This window comes from Panicum virgatum, chromosome 6K (assembly GCF_016808335.1).
Source record: "Panicum virgatum strain AP13 chromosome 6K, P.virgatum_v5, whole genome shotgun sequence".
Classification (NCBI taxonomy): domain Eukaryota; kingdom Viridiplantae; phylum Streptophyta; class Magnoliopsida; order Poales; family Poaceae; genus Panicum; species Panicum virgatum.
Window position 1 is genome coordinate 3,946,619 of NC_053141.1, and position 14,955 is coordinate 3,961,573.

General features: G+C 44.5%; 1 protein-coding gene and 1 long non-coding RNA gene across 2 annotated transcripts; one reads left to right on the top strand and one right to left on the bottom strand.

Annotated features, from left to right (window-relative positions):
• The first annotated feature begins 2,872 nt into the window (after positions 1 to 2,872).
• On the top strand, positions 2,873 to 4,187 carry LOC120711318. The gene is made up of 2 exons (XR_005690237.1): positions 2,873 to 2,994; positions 3,945 to 4,187. It is a non-coding gene; the product is annotated as an uncharacterized LOC120711318 (long non-coding RNA).
• A 1,362-nt stretch (positions 4,188 to 5,549) lies between these two features.
• Positions 5,550 to 10,116, bottom strand: LOC120711312. Its single transcript, XM_039996786.1, has 6 exons — positions 9,911 to 10,116; positions 9,431 to 9,806; positions 7,917 to 8,129; positions 7,540 to 7,688; positions 7,401 to 7,469; positions 5,550 to 7,196 (listed from the first exon to the last, which is right to left on the bottom strand). Exons 2-6 carry the CDS (start codon positions 9,728 to 9,730, stop codon positions 5,864 to 5,866), a joined length of 2,064 nt encoding a protein of 687 aa, XP_039852720.1. The 5' UTR covers positions 9,731 to 9,806; positions 9,911 to 10,116; the 3' UTR covers positions 5,550 to 5,863.
• Positions 10,117 to 14,955: the final 4,839 nt, after the last annotated feature.

Consider the following 14,955-nt stretch of genomic DNA (forward strand, 5'->3'; position numbering starts at 1 on the left):
TCGAGGTGTATGGGATTGTTGCTGTCCGTGATGATGAGGACTATCGTCGTAATTATCTTTTCAACCGATCTCGAGAAAATCCACTCGATATCAGTCTTGTAAGTAATCTATACTTTTGGTTTGATGTGATGCTTTTGAAGTAAGGGTCTTAATTATGCTAGAAATTTGCATGAACATCATTATAGAATCTACTAGTTCCTATGTGGATGTTGGATTTTTGGGTTCATAGATTATCTCAAAATACTAGGTTAGAAATACACTCTACAGAACATTAGGGATATTGCGCTAATTCAAAACATAAAATTATAAATACTTTTCCAATTAGAGTTGAAAAACTACAAGCTGTAGTAAAAAAAATCATGTTGCGTAGGCTTCTGTACTTATTTATGATCTAGGGGGTGTTGCAATATTAAGCACCAATTTTTGGTGATTTTGTTTGTATAAACAACCCTCCTATACATATGACTAGACTGTACCACTTGGCTCGGCTATACAATTGGTTCAAAGTAGTGACTACTAGACCCACACAATTACATTGGTCGTACAACTCAACCGTACAGGTCATAATGTATAGTTATTTCCACATGCAAAGATGTGAAAGTGAAACGATGTTTATATATTCTTGCTTACAAACTTTCAGACAGGTGGCCATCTTCGCCTGTTGAGCCCTAGAAGAGGCATGTCCATGAAATTTAATTGCCTGAGTGAAGTTGATATCAGGGGCCTAAGGTTGTTAGCCCAGTTGGTGCGAAGCAACCGGCGGCACTCCACAGGTGGGGGGTTCGAACCCCACCGGGGCGGATTTACCCCGCCTGGGGAAAAAAACCCCTCGCTGTGTTTCCGTTGAGCTTGGCTGTGCGACACGGCTCTTGTGCGACGGAACCCGGCCCATGTGGCTACGGCCCGGCCCAGTGGGCGACGGAACCCGGCCCATGAAGGTTACGGACCGGTCAGGGCCAATGTGCCGCCAGTCCAAGCCCGGAAGCCGGCTTTCGGGGGTTTTCTCGGCCGGGGTCAACTAGCCTCTTCTTAATTGAAAGCCGTGGGGGCGGTCTTTCCCCCGCCGGTCGAGTTTTTAAGTTGATATCAGGGTGAAAGCACTGGGAGATGATGGTACAGAAGACAAGACTCTGGCTGATGGATGCATGGAGTACGTCGAGGGTCAAGTTTGTTACGAGAGGTTCTCCAGATGCTCTATGAGCGGTCCATATGGTTCTGTGGCTTTTGATTATATTATATTTCGGGAGGGTTTTGAGGCAACCATAGAGCTGGACTTGTTGGAAGTACCAGAAGGCGGTTTCAGCATGCAGATGTGTGGGTACACCACTGCTCAGAAGAACTATTATGCTTTCATTGACAAGAATTGTTGTGACTGTGAGAGCTTCGTCAGCTCGACCGGGAGATTCCCGCAGTATTTTGTGGCAGCTGTGCACATGGATGACTACTTTCTCGTGGACTTTGCGGAAGGAAAATCACCTCTTATTTTCAAACCAACTATTCATGGAAGCGAAGAAAAAGAGTACTCTTTCGAACACGGCGCTCTGGTGTCCGTCAAAGTGTCATGGTCAACAGCCTGGTACATCTGACAATGTAATGCTTAAGTAGCGGTTTATGTTTTAGATCGGCTCTGCCAGACAAACAACAAGATGGCTGATCGGTATCAACAGGTTATGGAGCCGATACAAATTGGTATGTTGATAGTGGTGCGACGAACCCCGACCAAGTACACACTGCGAGTGGATCAGGTATACAAATTAGTAAGGCCATGTTTGGATGAATGCCTCAAAACTTTTTCACAAAAAGACGAATGCATGCATGAAGTACTAAACGAAGTTTATTTGCAAAACCTTTTTAGGAATGGGTGTAACTTTTCGAGACGAATCTAATGAGCCAAGTTTCATCATGATTGGCTACAGTGATGCTACAGTAACCGCACTCAATCATCTTCTAATCGTGCGGTCAAAGGCCTCATTAGCTAGAGCAACTGCTACAGTACCATAGTTGTGGAGGTAATTTTGTAATTAGACTTTATTTAATACCCTAAATTAGTGGTCAAAGCATCGTTTCTCTCTCATCAAAATTTTTTCACAACCCAACCAAACATGGCCTAACATTGGTCATCCAACTTTACAACCCTTCACGTGCCTAGAGCCCAGAAAAAAATCTTTGCATATGTACATTGTTTAGCTTCTGATAATAATGCATACCTTGAGTTAATCCAAACTTTTTCCTTATAAAGGAGCGGGCAATGAAGACAAACTTTCATCAAGGAAGACGTGAAGGAGGTCTCTATCCCCTTGTGGCGAGTTCTTCAGGAGCAAGTCAAAATAAGCTAGTTTTGAAGTCAGTAAGCCATCTACATTAAGATGGCATAATCGTTTAGGCCCCCTCACTTTGCCAATTGTTAAGAGTGTTCTCAGAAACAATGAACTTTTGTTAATGATGATAGTGTTGGTTCAGTTTGTGATTCATATGCAAAAAGTCGTCATCAGCTTCTTTTTTCCCCCTCTGATAAATTAGTGGATTCATTGCTTCTTTACTAGAAAACGATCGGGAAAAAAAGGCCCCTTCTTTTTCCAGTGTAAGGCGAAGTGTTAGGCCTTACGTTCCAGGCCGCTTAATTTGCGCGAAGCTAGCTTCTGGTAGAATAACAGTGTGTCTTTGTTTTTATCACCACTGGTAAAAGTTGCACGGCAGTTTTGAGAAGGCCATGAACTAACTTCCTATCGCCTGTCTACTGCCTTCATTTTTTTGTATTTGTATTTTTCTCGTATGTCCGGAATCTTCCGTCAGACCGCCACCTATCAGGTAGGCTATCACGGCCTATATAAAGGCCGGGCACCTCTATCTCCTCCCTTCACCACACCAGCAAGCACTCTCATCTGTAGGACAAGAGCTTTGGTTCCCTAGATGACTCTTCCACATGGTAGCTTGCATTGGCAATGCCATGGCTTCAAGCTGCAAGGGAGCTCTAGAGAGATCTTCTATTGGCAGGTAAGCATAGGTTACGATGGTTTGAGATGTGCCTGGCTCCCTGTATGCCACTCGTCTAGAGCAACAACTCGACTCCTAATGTTGCCTACGATGGATGGCGTGCACGGTGCCAAGCATGTCTCTATTTCCGAGCTCCTTCTCGATCCGTTCTCTCGTCTCGCCTCTTTTAGAATTAGTTCTGTTGCATTTTATTGTTGTTTTTGGATAATAATGTGTATGTGTATACTACAATTATTCTCTCAATGGCGATTGGACTCCGGCTTCGGTGATGTATGATGGTTGTTTTCATGGTGTTCTAGAAGGCTGTTTTTCTTCCGCATTCAAAGGAATGCCTTTTAATTTCCAGTGTTTATGAATGTTTTCTGATGTTCATGCATTAAACTGAAATTTCAATAGAAGATTTGCATGAGTTCAATCAAATGTTTCCTCACCCACACCCACCTACCCAATCAATAGAAACATGGCTAGTCTTGATTGTTTACTGCACAACGAAATATTGTGCAAATGTAAACTTATTTTTTCTTTTTTTATTTGTACGGAGCATTGCATTGCGAGCAGAAGATAATAAGTATTGAAATGGATAAGGGTCGGCTACAAGGCCTGAAATCAATGGCATTTTATTTCAAAATCTTTGCAATGCTATTGTCTCATTACTAGTCAATCACGTGTTGCGAATTGGACATAGCAAACGGAACCATTTCTGAAGAGGGGAAGGAGGGGAAGCAATGGAAGGATTGGTCAAAACAGTTTATCTTGGAGCAGGGTTCAGATAACCAACAGTGACCAGCAAGTTTTCCACAAGTGTCCTGAAAGGGTGGAGGAACATCATTAGATCAAGACCGCTTTGATTCTTAGGGTTTAATTTGTACCAAGTTATATGGAGAATGAATTCAAATAATTTTTATCACTATTACGCTGCATATTTTGTATTTGAGTGTTTCACTCTGCAGGATACCAAAAGGCAGCCGGCAGCATTTCAGGAGTTGATCCCGTATTTGACGAGCTGCATGGCTTGAGGTTTTGAATCTTCACTGTGTGGTTCAAATGTAACTGTTTCATTTTGTCAGCCAAAAAAAAAAGATGAACACTGGTGATGTTAGTTCCACATCTGTATATCCGAGCAAATCATACATGTACAGTATATAAACAGTGTACTGAAGTCTGAATTCATTCCAAATTTGTTCGTAATGTAATCGCCAATTACTCTGAATGCCGTCAAATCACTCGACATTAGGTTCAGTCTTAAGGACTGTAAACTGCAACTTGCCAATTACTACTCCGATCGCAGAATCGGCACGTGAAACCGCACTGTTCCATGTCTCCTCTCCCTCCCTCCCTCCCTCTCTCTCTCTCTCTCTCTCTCTCTCTCTCTCTCTCTCTCTCTCTCAAGAAATTAACTGAAGAAGATGGCTGCACAACATGATTGAGCCACTCCAACAGTTGCCCATATAGTAGTCGCCCTGAAAAAAGCCATCCGCAGATGATTCAGGTAATGGTCGGCGTACCATCACTCACCGATCCCAGCCGGCTGTCACTCTGACGGCCGCACAGTTTATAGCAGTAATTGTGTGTACCTCAGATGTGTGCCATATGGTCTCACGTCCCATGTGCAACCCTACCTCCAAACGCATGCATCCATTGGTGCAGTGGTTACTGCTCATACTGACCAGGCAATGCCCACCATCTTTGTTCAGCGTATCATCAGGTAAAGAGAGAAATGCAGAAGCAATGGCCACTCCCTTTCAAATTCTCAAATCCGGGATCCATATTGTTGCTTCACATTCATCCGTTAACCGATAAAAAGTTCCGGTCGGCGCGGCGCCTAGCCGCCTACCATGGCGTCCCTTGAAGAAGAGTATCTCACCACCAAGGCACCAACCATGGACAACCTTCCATGCATAAGGAATGTGGATCAGATATAGATACATGTGCATATAAACAAAGGACCAGGATGAGGGTTCAGCACCAGGCAGGCAGACAGCTTCTCCATGTGTGAGGCCAACAACCATGCACCGGAATTATTGAAGGCGAAGCCCTGGCGCCGGCGAGGATCGCCGGCAGCCTTGTCGCCCACGACGAGGTGCCGACACAGCGCTACACGTCACGACAGCTGAGCTGGCGGCATCGCCTAGGCCTCGGGGGCCCAGCTGCTGGTCAGGCTGCAGATGAAGCTCGAGGCTGCCGGCCAGCCGGCCAGCCAGCCATTGCTGGCCCTGAGGAAGGACAGCCACCATGTTAGGACACCCAGAGCAGCTGCAGCGATGGAATCCGCCAGGCTCCAGTGTGCAGACAAGCTGGAAAATGACACAGGGATGAGCACTATGCAGATGCAGGAGGCTGCTCAGCGGCTGCGTCCATTTGCAAACTGCAGTGACCTCGCCATTGCTTGTCCCTGCAGTGGGCAGAGGAGGGAGCACACTCAGATCTTGCAGCAGCCCATTATGCAGGAGATGTCCAGCCACAGAAGGAACCATGTACTAACATCTAAACAGTAGTGGCAGGGCTCCAAGAAATTTTCATGGTGAGACACATTGTGCAGACAATGGGAAATCAGCGGAGGAAAAGATTCTCAGTCGCTAAAAACAGTGGCTACTGTGAGAAATTGGTAACCAGGTCACCAGTTTTTACAGATGCTTTGCCACAATAGTGACAAGGAAAATATATACAGCTATGATGATCGCGGTATGATTCGTCGACTAGCTAGGAGTACGAATGATGGGCTGTGATGACATTTCGAGAGTATTCTCTAGATCTGAATCCAAAAAAGAAACGAACCATTTCAGATTTCACCAATCCCTCTATAGTTCAAACAACATGCTAATGGAAAGAAGAACTTCCACCAACAGCAAGGAACACTGGACATATATAGTTACACAACATTTTGGTTGATCTCATTTGTGATTTCCTGGAAGACCCGCAGACGGTTCTGTGGCCTCCATGTCACTGTACCTGCCACGTTATTATGCCACCGACGAGAGGCCTCAGTACAACCAGAACCCTGAGAGTGCTCATTATCACCAAACGGCATACAACCATGGCTATATCCTTCACCCTTTGAGTTCCAGTCAGGAAAAAGCGCACGCTGAGATGCACTACTTCTCCATGGTGCTTGTTTGCTGCCTGAGGTGTTCTCGTTAAAATGAGCTGTGTTAGGCCTTTGGCAAACTCGGTCGCTGTGATCTTGTAACTTATGCTTGCTCCATGTTGGAGCGGTCCTGACAAGATCCCAGTTCACTCTGTTATCCCTTGAGATTTTGGAGTCGCTGCGTCTCCATGAATTTGCTGAAGAGCCTTGTTGGTGACCACCCAAGACTGGTCTGTGGAGGGTGCTGCTTCCTTGACAGGATGGTGGTATTCTGCACTCCTGCTTACTTGCATGTTTGCTGCTTTCAGTTTGCTCAGTAGTGCCCACACCCACTGTTAACTTGTCATCATCCAATTGATGTTCATCCTTAGCTACCGTGTCAGCCCATGACTTGTCCTCACCCAATTGCTGTTCCTCCTCGTCCACCATGTCAGCCCATGTTTTTCTAACCCCTTCAGTCATTTGCTTGCCCCCTTGCACAGGATTCTCACTAGCATCTTGATTTCCATCAGAGTTGGGCAAGCATTCAGTTGCTGTAGGAGTCTGAATCTGATCATGAATGCTATTTTTTGATGCCTCTTTAACTAGCTGCTTTCTTAGTTTCTCAAGTATTGAATGAGGTGTAGCAGCATCATTGAACAGTCGAGAAAGATCTTGGAACTCTGCACAGCCTTCATTCTTTTCTGCCTCAGCAATAACCAAAATTTGTGGTTCTTCGCGCTTCAACTGAGTTATGGGAGATGGAAGCCATGAACTGCAATTCTCATGCTCCTCTGCATTTGCTGAAACTGAAATATGTGGTTCTTTACATTTCAGTAGACTCAAAGGTGTTGATAGTATTTGTGGCTGTGGATCTTCAAGCATCTTCACACCAGCAGCAAGTAAAATCCGTGATTCTTTAGACTTCATCTGAGTTATGGGAGAAGGGAGTGATTGCAACTCAAGTTCCCTAAGCATTTCAGTGGCCCGGGAAAGAGATTTCACATGACTTTCATCGTTGCAGTTGTATGGTATAGCTTGGAGCAGGTATTTAGCTTCAGCCAACTTTCCAGTCTTCATCAAACAGATGGCTAAGTTACACTCTTTGTTGTAGTCAGCTTCTACAGCAAGAGCTTGCCTGGAAGTCAGCAGTAGCCAAAATTAGATGGTTTTCCCTTTTGAGATATAGGGGAGGTGCACACAGCACACCACACGCACACATGCGAGTATGGCCATACATGAGCTTAGTATTGTGGAGAGTTGCCAGGTCCATGTCCATCCACATATGCCATTTTAGATAGTTCATGATATCTAAAAACAGAAGAATGAACTCAGAATATACCTGTAGAGCATTTCTGCTTCCTCGTAATTTTCAGACTGCATATAGGCCCATGCAAGGTTCCCCAGTAACCTTTACAAGAAACAAGGGACTTAGTTCTGACAAGTCAAATTCCGAACAGGAATAAAAAGAATTTCAGTACCTTGCTTTTTCATCTCTGAGAGAAAGGTATACTACCCTTCCATGAGATTTAGACTGTTTTGTTTTCCACCGGCCAGAAGCTAGCTCCTCATCAACAATTCTCAGCTTTATCGTCAACATCTCAATCTGCTCTTCTGTCCTACCACATTTCTGGTTTAACATGGAAATTATTGGTTTCACGAAATTGTATTAGTGACATCTTCATCGAAAATTCATGTGATAGTTGATTATTTTAAGATGATTCAATCACAATAGATAATGCAATATTCTAAACGTGTTCCATATCTATCTCCATATCCTAACCTCAGAGCATAAGCTATAGGGGCAAGATTTAGCTTATGAAAATTAACCTTTTTATTTGAAAAAAGACAGACATACCTTGTACAGGTCAAGAAGAATATTGTCAAGGGACTCCTGAGCTTCATAGGGACAACGATCACGAAAGGATCTTATTGCCTCAATGGCTTCTTCAGCCCTATTTGCTTGTTTCAGTACGTTGGCCATATCTTTCAATGCACTCTCAATCCGGTCACCACTGTTTATAGCAGCCCAGAACAATGGAATTGCCTTGTTTGGGTCCTTTTCAATTACCTAGAACGGATAGAAAGTTAGAAACAACATAAGGAAACAAAAAAAATTTGCATATTCAGCTTATGGTAGTTCCTATTAGGGCTGGAAAAAAAGCTCGTTAAGCTGGCTCGGTGGCTCGTTTCAAAATTGCTCCGATTACGTTCGTTCTTTTTTTAAAATAAAGATTAGTTGATTTGGAACAAAAGTCAATTTTGGCAAGCTCGGCTCGGCTCGTTATGCTCGATTTGAAGTTGCATATCAAACAACGCGGGAGACTATAATAAATACGAATATATTGATTTCGAAGAAAGCTCGAAAAAAGTCGAGGCTCGGCTCGATTCCACCCCTAGTTCCTATGTTCACTATGGCAAATGCAATTTTCTTTACAAGATAGAAGAGCTGAAGAAGATGCGAAACTTATTTATTAGTATGTTATGTGCAAAATAAGCAGAAGAGCATGGAAATGAACATCCACATCAAAAGAAACAGCTGATGCCAGTAGCCCAGTACACATAAAAATCTTGACTTAACAGTGCCAGTCCAATCTTATTGTACAACCGTACAACAAATTTTTCGTATAATGATGTACAGTCACAGGGGCAACGTTTTGTTTCACTTATTGGCTTCATGCTAAAAAACTCCGCCTATGCTGACTGGAAGACTCTCTCTCCTGAGTCGTCTCAACATAGCCGGTCCCAAGCCCGGGTAAAGGAGGAGGGTTGCGTTAGGTTTTGGCAAACCAGCATAAAAAATGCCACTCTAATGGATATGAAACCTACAAGAAACTTGTTGTTGTTGTATTGGCTTCATGCTAATGCTCATTTAATCTACAATTTTATCTGTGCAATGCAGTTTCCTGGCCTTTTGTATCCTAAAACGATGGGGGATTTTAGTGTGTAAAACAACCAAGCTTTCCTTAAAGGCTACTGCACCTTATCTCCTGATATGTTACTCTCGCATTTGCAAACAAATATAAGAATAAGCCTGCTGCACACACAGCAAACCAAATGCCATCAGAATGCGGGGTAAATGTGTGTTCGCGGACACTGCCAAGCTAGAAGAAGAATTGATATAATTGGAATGTTAAGGGACTGCACGTCAAGGTACTGATCACTGCAATCTTGTTGACGAGAAATCCCTAAACCATTTCGTGGTAGCAGTAACAGTCGCCGGTTCCATATGTGAGTCCAGATAACGATTTAAACCAATTTCCGGCTATGGTATAGCCATAATTAAGCCCACAAGTTGTCGCGCGGAATGACCCAATTCTGAGCCTAAACGGTGGCAGGAATGGCACCCGAGGCACGGCGGTCACGAATTACCTGCGCCTGCTTTGCCCGCACGTAGGGCGAGTCCAGGGAAGGCGGCGGCCTCGGCGGCCGCGACGAGCACCCCCGGGCCGACGGCGGCGTCACGCGCGCGCCCCCTCCCCCGCTCGTCGGCGGCGTGACGCGCGTGCCGAAGCAGCCCCCCGCGCTCACGGGAGACGTCCCGTAGCCCGAGCCCGGGCCGCCCGCGCCCGCGGGGGTGCCAGCAGCGGGGCTCCACCTCGGCGCCCCCGCCCCCGCCCCCGCGCTCCGCGGCGACGTCCACGGCGGCAGCCGCCTCCCGCCGCTCGGCATCGGCCGGGCCGGTCCCGGGGCGCCCCCGACTTCCGTCGAACACCTGGCGAGCGCGCGGCGGGCTGCCCGTCACCACCTGCACCCAAGGATCCAGGGTCGGATCAGACGATCGGCGATCAGCATCCAGCCTCGTGACTCTCCGCGGGGGTACGCGCGCCGTCGGGGAGGGGAGGCGCTCACCTCGGCGAAACCCTAGCCGCCGTGCTCGCTTGCTTGCGCCGACGCCGCGGCGAGGCGAGGCGGCTCCCCGAGACGAGGCGAGGCGGGCGGCCCAACGGACGGAGCAACCGTCGGCGTCTTATAGGACACGCGTCGCGTGGGGGAGCGTTTTGAATTTCGAACGGGGGGATGACGTGGACGGGGCACGGGGCCCCCATGCTGACGTGGACGTCGCGGCGTCACGGGAGACACGCCCCGCCGGGGACGAAGGGTGGGCGCACGAATGGAAGGAACGGTGACTTGGCACAGTTAGTGTTGCTCATGGGTTTCGTGTGAACTGTGATGGAGTCATGGAGAGCATGAACTGAAACGGTTAATCTAGTTGGGACTAATTTTTTTGAAATGAGGATTTGTTTTTTTCTCAATCGCGGACGAATTCGAGTTGAATTATTCACCCTTATAAATCCGTGCGATATTCGACCTGTTCGGATGGCTGGGAGCAGCCACGACTCCAGCTCCAGCCCAGCCGGATTCCAGCTCCAACCTAGCCGATTATTGCCATCCGAACAGACCGATTCTTATCAAATTCATACGTTCTACCCATGTATCCGTTGTCTAATCCAACCAAGCACGCCCGCAACCATTTCATGGCAGATGTGATGAATGTGCAGAGGGGAAACTTGGCGGAGCTACGGTGGTAGATTGAAAACGGGTTAGATCGGAATTTATGCCTGTCTGGATATCTCTAAAACTCGTCTTATATCAAATGGTTTCGGATTGGTTCATGTTCAGAAAATTGTCCGTGTCACTTTCACCCCGTTTAACATTTGTGCATGGTAACTGAAAAATAGAAGTTTTATTAGCAGCGCAAGCAGCTTATTTTCACCACCCTGTTACTCTTCAAACAAAAATTACTGACGTGCGATGAGCACTACGCGCCACGGTCATTTGATTTGTAGCCTCACCTTGCACGATCTGGCACGAGTAAAGAAGGTACCACAAATTTTGACACGAGTAAAGAAGGTGCTGAAAAACGCCCGAGGCATGAACGCATTGAATGCAGAGCTTTGCACGCACGCCCTGCATACCAGACTGCACATTCAGTGTCGCCATTACCAGAGATGGCAGGGAGCAGAGCAGAAGAGCAGACTCCCGGAGAACGGAAGTCACGCGCAGGTTGTGATTTTCTGAAGGGTTGCCTGTAGTTCCTCCAAACTTTCCATCACATCGAAATCACATCGAAATATTAAATATAGCAAATGACGTATGTATAGAACACTAAATGTAGATAAACAAAACAACTTATTACACAGTTTGGATGTACTTGCGAGATGAATTTTTTGAGCCTAGTTAGCCCCTGGTAGGACAATATTTATTACATATAAATGAAAAGTGCTACAGTGCTTTTCAACTTCACTTTTTACAAATTTTTCGCATCTAAACACAGCCAAAGTACTAGTGGAAACATGAGCACATTGGGCAGGTTCGGCATGCAGGAGAAGAAACTGTATGCTGGTGGCATAAGGCATTCAATTCGTCTGTTATTTTCCAGGGAGCAGAGAGCAGCAGGGCAAAGATACATGGGAGTAGGTTTGTCACCTAGGCCCATCGTTCCCTGCTAATTTCTTCAAAATATGGAACTGAGAAGTTGATGTTTGGCAAATTTCAAAGAGATGGTTGGGAGCGGCCCCCTTTCTTTTTCTGAGCCCACGAGAGATGAAAGGAAGGTGAAGGGAAAAAAAGAAAGGAAAGATACGTGGATTAGTTCAAAAAGATACGTATCTACCAAACTTTGTTCATTGTAAATTGTACTACTTTGTGAAGTAAGAACTGTAACAAAAAGGACTGAATACAGCATGCACAGATCCATGGAGTTAAAAAAAAAATATGTGCAAGATCTTGACATGTTGCGGATGGTCGGCAGCAAAAGGGCGATGGCTGCGAAGACAGAAAACTGGAAAATAAAGCCGGCAAAAAGGACTTTGTTAATGAAGGCGTCATCCTCATCGATGTAGTCCAAGGGTCAATTGGCGTATTTGTGATATTGTTCTTTATTGTGAAGGTCTATTTTCCTAAGTGATTTTTCACCTCTGTCCCAAAATAAATATAGTTTTAGCATTTAAATTTTGACCCATGAAGAGTGTAGTTTTAACTTGTAATGAGATCCATCTAATTAAAACAATATCAAATACCAAGAAAGCATTGCATAGGAAAACCCATCCAATGCATATGCATTCATTGAGTATTTAAAAAATTAAATAAATAACACGGTTTTCAATCACTATTGATAAGTCATTTCTTTGGATAACTAGTATGTCTGGAATTTTTAAGAAACTAGTATAGTGTCCGGGCGTTGCCATGGGTAATCCAAACCTATATGAGATTATTAATTTTGTGCTCTTTCACTCTCTGTACAAATGGTACCGTGATCGCGCGATATATTGATTGTCTGGTTTCGATCGGAATTCGGATTGATTTGTTTGGATTTGGATTAGAATTTTGATTGATATGTCTATACTATAAAAGTTGAAACAATTAAAAACAATTCTCACCCAAAGTGGACCACCCTTACCCCTTACAGATGGCCCCGCACCGCAGGTCTCAAGATGGTGGATAGATGGTGAATAGATGAAAGGCAACGTATGCTATGGAAACCAGCCTACTGTGAAAACTCGTGCAAACCACGGCAAAAAGGTCGTCTAAATTCATCAAAAAAATCACACATGCTGATGATATGATGATACACAACCTTGTAAAATATTTTGTCCAAACTCGACTTCGTTTGTAAGATATAAAAATAACAAATTTCAACCCAGAAAGCTGTCAGATGATTTGTTAGAAATTTGTTATTTTTATATCTCACAAACGAAGTCGAGTTTGGACAAGATATTTTACAAGATCGTGTGTCATCATATCATCTGCATGTGTAATTTTTTTGGTAAATTTAGACGACTTTTTTATCGTGGTTTGCACGGGTTTTCACAGCAGGCTGGTTTCCATAGCATACGTTGCCTAGATGAAAACAGCTATTTCTAAAATATTTCCACTCAAAACCTCTAACTTTTCTCACCATAGCTCTCCCACCCTACCCACCTATTGATCTCATATGGAAAGCCAATTAGCTAGGAATTTATCCACGCGCCTCAATCGGCTGCCTCACGCGCGCATATTTCTATTTATACAGCGTTGCTTCCTATTCATGCACTGATTACTTTCTCTATTGCTTGATGTGATCTCTCACGTTCGCGTGCCCACCCAATGTTGCCGATTTAAATCTTGCGTACGTCCATCCTACACCATGATCATTCTGGTCGTCAATCACGCTTGCATCATTCCTTCACCTTCCCTTTTTATTGATCGTCTCGCCCGCCTACATCAAGCCAGCAAGTGAATCGATGCGTGCTCCTCTCCATCGCCGGTGGACTCGTCGCTCCAATTCCAACCTCGATGTCTGGCTGGTGGGTGAGTGAGTGAGTGAGTGAGCAGCTTTGCTTCTCCATCTTCCTGATCTCCAGCACTCCGGTGGCCGCGATCCTGATCCAGCAGTGGCTGATGGGGAAGGCTGCATTCGGTTTTTTTTTCAGGGTGGTTGGTGCGCAATCTGAGAGCATAGGGGGCGAAGATATGGCTAGAGCAGCGGCGGTCAATGTGCCAGTGACCGGTACGTGCGACGCCGCTGGATTATTTATTTTTAACCCATATACGCATTTAGGATGTTTGGCGGCATCTGACCACGCAGTTCGATCTTCCTAAGCAATGCTGCAGGAGACATGTGGGAATCATCCGCACTAAAAAGGTGATTTCAATAATATCATTAATTATGTTATATATATATATTATTATTTTTGTTGTAGATGATAGAATTGGTATAGTACATACGGACCCTATGTTGTGTGATGGAATCAAATTTGCAGAATTTGCGGTTAGCGCTCGAGATGAGGAGCTAAAGAAGTTTTCCTACGCACCACACTTGGATTCTAAAGGAGACAAATCTATAATGAAATACTGTCTGCAACCTCGTATGAGTCCGTCGATTCGACAGTTTTAGATTAGATTGGGTCAATATGATATACTAATAAATAAATTAAATTTAGAATTCTTGATGCAATCAAATTATTTTTAAATAATTATTCTTTAAACATGTGCCTGTGGCACATACATCTCTACTAGTACCGATAGAAATCCGATTGATTTATCTGATTAGGATTCCGATTGACGAACCGCGAAATCATTAGTTATTTTAGATTTAGTAGAGATAGAGATACCCTCTTTGTGGGGCGGAGGAAGTATTTGTTTAAGTTGGATTAGTTCTTGAACTTGGGTTAGTATTATGGAAGTAACTAGTGCGAGCGAGGGACACAATCGTAGTCGTGCGGAACAAACAGAAAATGATATCAATCGGGGACCATAAAATAGACTTTATTTTAGTGACCTATTTTATTAACAATGTTTCTAATTATTTGTCTGTTGTAAATTGTAAGTCATTCTATTTTTAGACCAAATTTATACAATAGAGGACTAACATTTATAATATTAAATAGGTATTATTAGATTCTTCACTAAATACTTTTTTAATACATCTATTTGGTGCTATAAATCTTGGTGATCTTTTCTATAATTTTAGTCAAATATTAAAATAGTTTGATTCTCTAAAAAAATTAAAATGACTTACAATTTGAAATAGAATGCGTAGCAATTATTTGGCCAAGTTGCAGCTATGTAATCTAGAGGCTTAGGACTGACTCTCAAAGTAGATGGTTCAGTCTAATTTCGGCGACTGTTTGGTCACTTTTTACAAGCCTTTGTGCAAAGGAACCAATGCTAAAGAAACCTAAGCGAACCAGCCAGTGGCTCAGTGTTAGCGCTCGCGGCGGCTGCGAGGCTGCCCGCCATTCGATCCCCCTGTGGGTGTGCGTGCATGTGTGTGTGGAGGTGTGCGTGTGTTTTAGTATGGCACGTTCCGAGACTACTTGGGCAGCGTCGTGAGTTCGGTCAGTGTGGGTGCCTAAAATTTTACATGACTTCCCTGTGATTTTGGTGCTTTCAAAAAAACGAACCTAAATGGT